At 44.5% G+C, this 7,183-nt stretch overlaps 1 protein-coding gene across 1 annotated transcript in view; it reads right to left on the reverse strand.

Annotated features, from left to right (window-relative positions):
• The window catches only part of FBP1 (fructose-bisphosphatase 1), a 31,816-nt gene extending 25,836 nt beyond the window's left edge, over window positions 1-5,980 (reverse strand). Inside the window, exon 1 of the mRNA XM_028531503.2 lies at window positions 5,644-5,980. Within this exon, the coding sequence (XP_028387304.1) occupies window positions 5,644-5,813 (170 nt within the window). The 5' untranslated portion in view covers window positions 5,814-5,980. The remainder of the gene's footprint in view (window positions 1-5,643) is intronic.
• Between the last annotated feature and the right edge of the window lie 1,203 nt (window positions 5,981-7,183).

Below are 7,183 nucleotides of genomic sequence, written 5' to 3' on the forward strand. Positions count from 1 at the left end.
TTCCCAGCAGCCTAATGGCAGCCACCATTGTTCTTCACGGAGCTCCCCAGGCACCCATTAAGTAAATGCTGATTGATGGGGGGAGCAGAAACCAAGACCTCTAAACCAGTTTTACAGGCAAGTCCTGGGAAGACAGCCAGGGCGGAACTGTGTTACAGGTAACCAGCAACAAAAGAAAGTGCTCCAAGTTTACATATGACTAAAGTCTCACCGTAAATATTATTTCATTTGCGATGCTTATAACATTTCATTCAATTTAGTTGACATTGCAGCCCAAGTCAAGTTGGGGTTGGAGGAAATTCCTTCAAGGTTTAAACCCCTATGGCTCTTCCTCTTTAAATCCCTAGAGACACAAAAGTTCTCTTTCTGGAGTTGGAGAGCAAAAATTGATTTGAAAATATATCTCTTTTTTACTTTTACTGTAAACTTCAATGAAAATCTGAAAAAAAAAACCCATCATTTTAATTCATATGATGGGAAACTCCTTAAAATAAATAATAACTCCTTAATTTGGCCAGTTTTTATAATCCTTAGAAATTTGGATTAAATATTAACATTGTTTTTAAACTAGCATCTGCTTTCTGGAATGGACTGAGCCATTTCCCAGCCATAGAGTCTGTGATTTATGATTTCTGAAGCACAGCCCTAGATACAAGGACCCTAGTCAGGGCCACAATTAGGGAAAAATTCTCAATAACTTCCTTGATTTGCTAACATAAGGTCATTTCCTCCTGATGTCAACATGACAGCCATGACAGCAGGTGGCACTTCAGATAGTACATAAAAGAAATAAGTGGAAAAGCTCATTTTCAGAACACTCAACCAAAGAAAAAGGGAGGCAGACTATGATTTAATCCTTATCACTAAAGTCCAAGGTGACACTGACTTGTTACTAATTGATTCCAAGGTAAATGACCAACCAACTGGTCACCCAGCCGGGAACGTCCAAGGGTCACATCAGAAATACATTGGAGAGGCACCAACCAGAGCAGCTTTTAAAGGTCACAATCCCCAGACTTCACTTGAGTTTATGCCAGCCAAAATAGGCAAATATGATGGAGTGTGGTTGGCTGTTTCTGGTATAAAAAGGAAGTTACAATTCAGTCTCTGGAAATGTGGAGAAGCTAATTCAAGATACACAATATAAATTGGATAGTTTATGAAAGTTTAATGCCATAAACTCTGAAAATTTGAAGATTAACTGAAGCATGTATTAGCTGACCTGTAATTCCAAAATTAGAACTGAAGTTACTTATTTTTTTCTTCCATCTATACAGAGACGGCCCCATATATAAAAGCAACTGTTCTGGACACCACATGAGCATGATGGGAGGATATTTCCTGTAACCTATCTGAGGGTCCAACATTGTTTTAATATATAATGGTCTAGCTTGAAATACATGCCTGTTCTATATGATGTGGGCAACTACTAAGGAATGAAAAGCAAAATAAAAAGATACTAGTTTATAAAAAATAATAATCTTCAGCCTAGAAAGAAATGATGATATTAGTACCCATTTAATGAACTCAGTTCATCCTCACAGAAGTCTGAGGTTGAAAAAGACATCTGTCTCCATCTTACAAGTGAGGAAATGGGTCTTAGAGATGTACATCAATTTCTCAAATTCTTACAAAAAATGGCAGAGCCAGGAATCTGAGCCCAGATCCATAATTCTCTGAAATTTGTTCTTAAGCCCTGCATGTTCCTGTTCTTGTCCTGGTTTTCTCCTCTTCCTACCTCAGGGGCAGAATGAACCAAAACCTAGTGGCCAAATCTTTAGTCAGTGCTTCATGCCCAAATTCCAAACTGGTACATCCAACTACTGAATGGACCGCATCTCCACCTGGGTAGTCTTTTAACACCTAAAGTTCAATGTTTCCAAAATGTCAGAATCATCCTCTCACCCTTCCCTGCCTCAAAAACCAGCTCCTCCTTTGGAATTCTGTTTTCGTTTAGCTCTGTTTTCAAAGGCAGGACCCTGCTGTCACTTGCTGGGACCCACTCTTCTCAAAGCTGCCCTGCTCACCCAATCCACACTCAGACTTCTCCCAGGACCTCCCCCTCCTCCTGCTTATGCTCTAGATATGGTTGAACTTTTCTTGCTCTCCCCCTTTTCAGGAAGCTGTGAAATAAGGGAAGAGGAGACCCAGAGGGGAGGACCCTGCAAAGCCAGCTCTAGTTCTTGGGGCTCCTGGGCCAGCACCTCTTCCCAACCCCCCCCCCCCACCCCGTTCAAAGACAGACTGGTTTTCCTGTGACTGTTCCACATGCAGAATCCCTATCATCTGCCTTTCCCCATGTCTTAGCTTTCCCTTGTCCAACTTTATACTTCTAGCCATATCTTCCCCAGATTGATCTGTAATCTTGGCACTGCCCTACTCAAAAACCCCTTTACTCTTTCCCCTTTGCACACCCACAAAATATAAAGCATTCACCCTTGCCATTTGATGTTCCCCAATGCATCCACAATGAGACATCCACAAACACCAACCCCCGCCACATGTACACCATGCTTCAGTCAAACTGAATGAGCAACTTTTCCAGAAACATTTTCCCACCTGGTACCTTTCCTCATATAATGGTCCAGCCTGAAATGCTCTCCAGCCCTCAGGCCTTATGACCATCTGTTCCTGTCTGTGAGAGATGCCCACCTGATGCTCCAGGATCCTTTATATCCACATCATGTTTTTGGCACCTCTTTGAAAGCATCTTTCAGAATCTCTATTGTGTTTTATAAATAATTCTATACTTGTATTTTTTCTACAGTATAAGCCCTGTGTTGTTTTCATCTCTCAGGCTCTTTTGGAGCTTTGTATATTGTGAGTGTTCAATAACATTTTGTTGAATTGCATAAAATGAGTGAATTCTTCAAACAGTGATTTGGAAACATGCACAAAGGAAAGACAACTGAACATGCCTAAAGCAAAAGCCTAAGCCACTGGAGGACCACTTTTGTCTAAAGGAATGGAAACAGAAAAATGGGGGAACACTGGAATTTGAACCATGAACTCATCAGGTCCCCCTGTAGAGTGCTGACTGGTCTCATGAGAGAACAAAAGACTGGTTGTCCCTCATCTATGCTGACAGTGGGTGGAGGCCAGAAGCAGACACAGGCTTCAAGTGCAGGTTGGCTCTAAGGAGATGGCTTCTTGTGATACAAATCTTAATTCACATCAAAAATGTAATTAATAGATGAGACTTAGAGACGGGTCAGCTTTAACTGATTTCTAAAAAGTAAAGGAACAGATGTGTGGTTTGGTGAGAAGAGCCCAACCTGGGCCAAAGGCCAGGTCACCTTGTCTTCCTTGGCCTTGGGATCCTTGCCTGTACAAAGAGGGGTGGGGCCATGTGACTCCCCAGGCTTTCAGTTTAAAAACTCTATAATTCTATGAATATCTTATTAAGAACAAGAAAAGTAGCTAAAGATTAACTATTGGTTGATAGAGAGAGAGAGGAGAGAGAGAGAACAAGCACTCCAGCAGGCTCTTTGCTGAAACTTCTGAAGTCTCCCTGATGAGACATCATGGCTGAGCTCCAAAAACTGGTTCCTGTGAGGTTCCTGCAAACCAGCAATCATCTTGTCATTCTGGACGCACGTCCTTCTAGGGCAGGTCTTCACACTAACAAGCTATCAGCAGGCGCACTAGCCTTTTCATCCAGGGCATCAAAGCCAATAATGAATATAATTTGGAGCCCTGACTTGAGATCTTGTCTAACTGCTGCCTTCCTGACTACATATCATACTGAGACAGCAAACTCTTCTCAGTTCTGGTCCTACGTGTCAACTGCCCACATGACCAGCATCAATCCATGTTCCATGAATACAACACTCTTTGAAATAGTCACACATCTGTGAAATGTGCTAACACAGGGGGAGAATAAAACAACTCATGGTATACCCATGCAATGGAACACCAGGCAACAGTTAAAACAAAGGAGGTGGATTTATATGTCCTGACATTGAAGAATGGTCATTATATATTGTTGAATGATGAAAGCAAACTACAGAAGAATATGCTGTGATCCCATTTTGTTTGCTACTTACATATAGATACATGTAAATATATCCATCTATAAACTTGTATGAGTATAAACAAGTATCTAAGAAAATAGCCAGTAAATTATTAGTGGAGGACACCCCAGAGAATGGATAGAGGTGAGTTTCACCTTTCCCTTAGTGGTTCTTTTGAGTGGTTTGAATTTTTGTCAATGAGTGACTCTTATTAAGTAGTTTATAATGATAACAACAACAATATTTTTTAAACCCGGTATTCACCACTATTTAGTCTAAAAATATATACATATTTCATACAGCCAAAATTAGTACTCTTTGTCCAGGTCCCGCTGAAGTTTCTTAAAAGGTGTGAAATATACAACTCAAAGCAGATCTTGCATTTCCAAGTTTCTTTGGGGGTGTAAAAGGTAGAGACACACCTTTAAAATAATGTAGGAAATGACAGGCACTCTTTTGTTTTAAAGGCCCCTAGTTCTCAAAGACAGGTTAATCTATGAGTCCACCTCTACTGTTTGAAAATGAAATTTGAAGTGAGATTTTTAACTGAATATGCTTCCTTTAAAATGTATTATTAAGAGGACCTTCCTAACATACCTGATCCAGTCCCTCTCCCAGCCAGGCCCATCCCTGCTTGACATCTGAAAATAAGGGTCATCATATACTCCTTTCTTAAGAGCCAGCAATCCATGTTGTGGGACCAGAGCCAAACACATCACTAGAAAAGGAAGCCAGGTTGCAGGGGTTATACTTTCTCAGATCATCTCTGAACATCACACACAAATTTTATACTGTCCTTGAGTGTGTGAAATGTTACGGAGTGGGGACAATCTGAAAATTCAGCTAAGTAAGGACCAGATAAATATAAAATAATCATGCACATCAGAATAAAACAAAGAGTATTTGTGTTACTCACAGAAGGCTCACAAGAAGGTGCCCTTTGAATTCCCATGTTCTGTGATTCCTTTGCTATACAAAAAGTCATCTGCAGATCAACAACATGGTAACATGAACACCATCTAAGAATTTCTTAGAAATGCAGACTCTCAGGCCCCAATGGGGCCTACTTCACCATCTGCACACAGCACTGCTGCTCCAGAGAGCTCTGGGCTGCAGGCTTCCTCTCAGCCTGCCTGGGGCTTCCATGGTGGCTCCTAACAGCACTTCTTTAGGCTTAAGGAGATACTGGATTAGAAACTGGACTTGAGGCCCCAATTCCATAAGAAGTAAAAGAGATCAAAGAAGACAAAGAGGAAAGTACCCAGCCAGCACTTTCCTGTATGAGGCTAGGATGGGTATGGCCAGCAGGCCAGGTGCCCAGCAGCCACCCAGTTTCACCAAAGGAAGCTGACAGTGGTGCCAAGCAAGGCAGGCTGCTCAGCCCCTGTGAGAGGGATGGATGTAGGATGAAGGCAGGTGTGGATGGGGTGGCAGGCCCCCAGGTGGGCACCTCCAAGATCAAGAGAGGGGGAATGGGGAACCAGGGCTCGAGTACAAACCTCTGGAGAGGAGAGGACAGACAGACAGACTGACAACAGGAGGGCCTGAGGACCAGACATCAGACTGTCGGGCACATCCCCAGCTGGACAGACAGACGGGATGCGGCCCAGCGGCCTGAGGCCTGACTCACAGGTTCGCGATGCCCGCCTTGCGCACAGCTGTGGAGATGGCTTTGACCGCGGTGCAGAGCGAGTTGAGCAGCTGGGTCATCTCGCCCGTGCCGCGGGCCTTCCTGCCCTCCTCCATGACAAAGCGGGTCAGGGTGACGATATTCGTGTCGAAGGCCGCCTGGTCGGTCATGCTGGGGCCGGGTTGCTGCGCTGTAGGGGACTGGTGCTGGCGAGGACGCGCTGGCACACAGCGGAAATGCGGCTGCTGAGTGTAAGCACAGATCTGAGCGTAACTAGCCCTAGACAGCTCTCCCAGTCTTATAGAGCCCCGGGGACGCCTAAGGGTGCCGGGTCACAGTCCCGCCCCTGGAACACCTCCGCGCCCAGCCCCGCCCCAACTGGTGCAGAGTCCGCTCCATCTCCCTAGCCCCACAGACGTCCAGATACTTGTCTCATCTCCCTTCCCCCATTTGCTCTGCTATCCCCACCCGCCTCTGCCTCCGCAACCACCTCAACTTCCTTCTCTGTTGCGCTCCCGCCTAAGGACGGCCAATGGCATTGTGGAGCATTTTCTGAGCCACCTGCATTATCACTTTCAGTCCCTGCAAGGACCTGCCATAAAACGGAAGTTCAGAGGGTTACGTAAAGTGCTCAGTGTAGCACAGCTGGTCACTCCAGTGGCTCAGACTGCTAAGGTTCCCTCCCCCACCTCGTCCCTGCTCCCCGCCCTCTGTCTGCCCCTGCTTGTCCTGTCAACGGTTCTTCTGGCAAACCTCAGGAGAAGAGGATTCAAGCTGTCCTTCACACGGGTGAAGGCCCATGTTTGGGTCCTTAGTTCAATGCTCTTCTTCTAAAGATTCCTATAATTTGAGAGCTTTGGGGGACTTTAGTTTCCACTACCTGTGTTTTACAGAGAAAACAGTGGTAGACGCTGGAAAGTGTCTCCAGGATACACTGAAGCCAGAGGCTTAGTAGCCCACATCCTGAACATAGTTTGTAGCCACAATGATGCTGTACTAAGGCAGTTCATACACTGATTCATGAAACAACATTTCTGAGCACCTACTGCGTGCCAGGCACTGGCACTAGGGATAGAGCCTGAACAAAACTGGTAACTGCCTACTTTGACCTTACATTTTAACAGAGAGACAAGAAAAATTAAACAAATAATAGATTAATATGTTAGATAAACCATAAGTGCTATAAAGAAAAATAAAATAGGGAATGTTAGGAAAGTTTTAAATAGAGGAGTCAGGGAAAACTTCACTGAGAAAGTGACATTTGAGCAAAGAGCTGAAGGATGTGAGGCAGGAGCCAGTGGAGAAGGAAAGAGCATTTCCCACAGAAAGAAAAGCTGTGACATACATAGGCCCTGCAGTGAAAATGTGTGTGGCATGTTTGAGAATGGCTTGGAGACCAGTAGAGATGAAGCAGAGTTGGCCAGGAGGTGAAATAGAGGAGATAGGGCCCCTGGGGGAAAAGGAGGTGGTAGGGGTAAAGCCTGGAGGGTCCAGTGATGCTTGACTTCCACTGGGAGGAAACCATTGCAGAGTCTGCAAT

Source organism: Phyllostomus discolor, chromosome 3 (assembly GCF_004126475.2).
Source record: "Phyllostomus discolor isolate MPI-MPIP mPhyDis1 chromosome 3, mPhyDis1.pri.v3, whole genome shotgun sequence".
Classification (NCBI taxonomy): Eukaryota; Metazoa; Chordata; class Mammalia; order Chiroptera; family Phyllostomidae; genus Phyllostomus; species Phyllostomus discolor.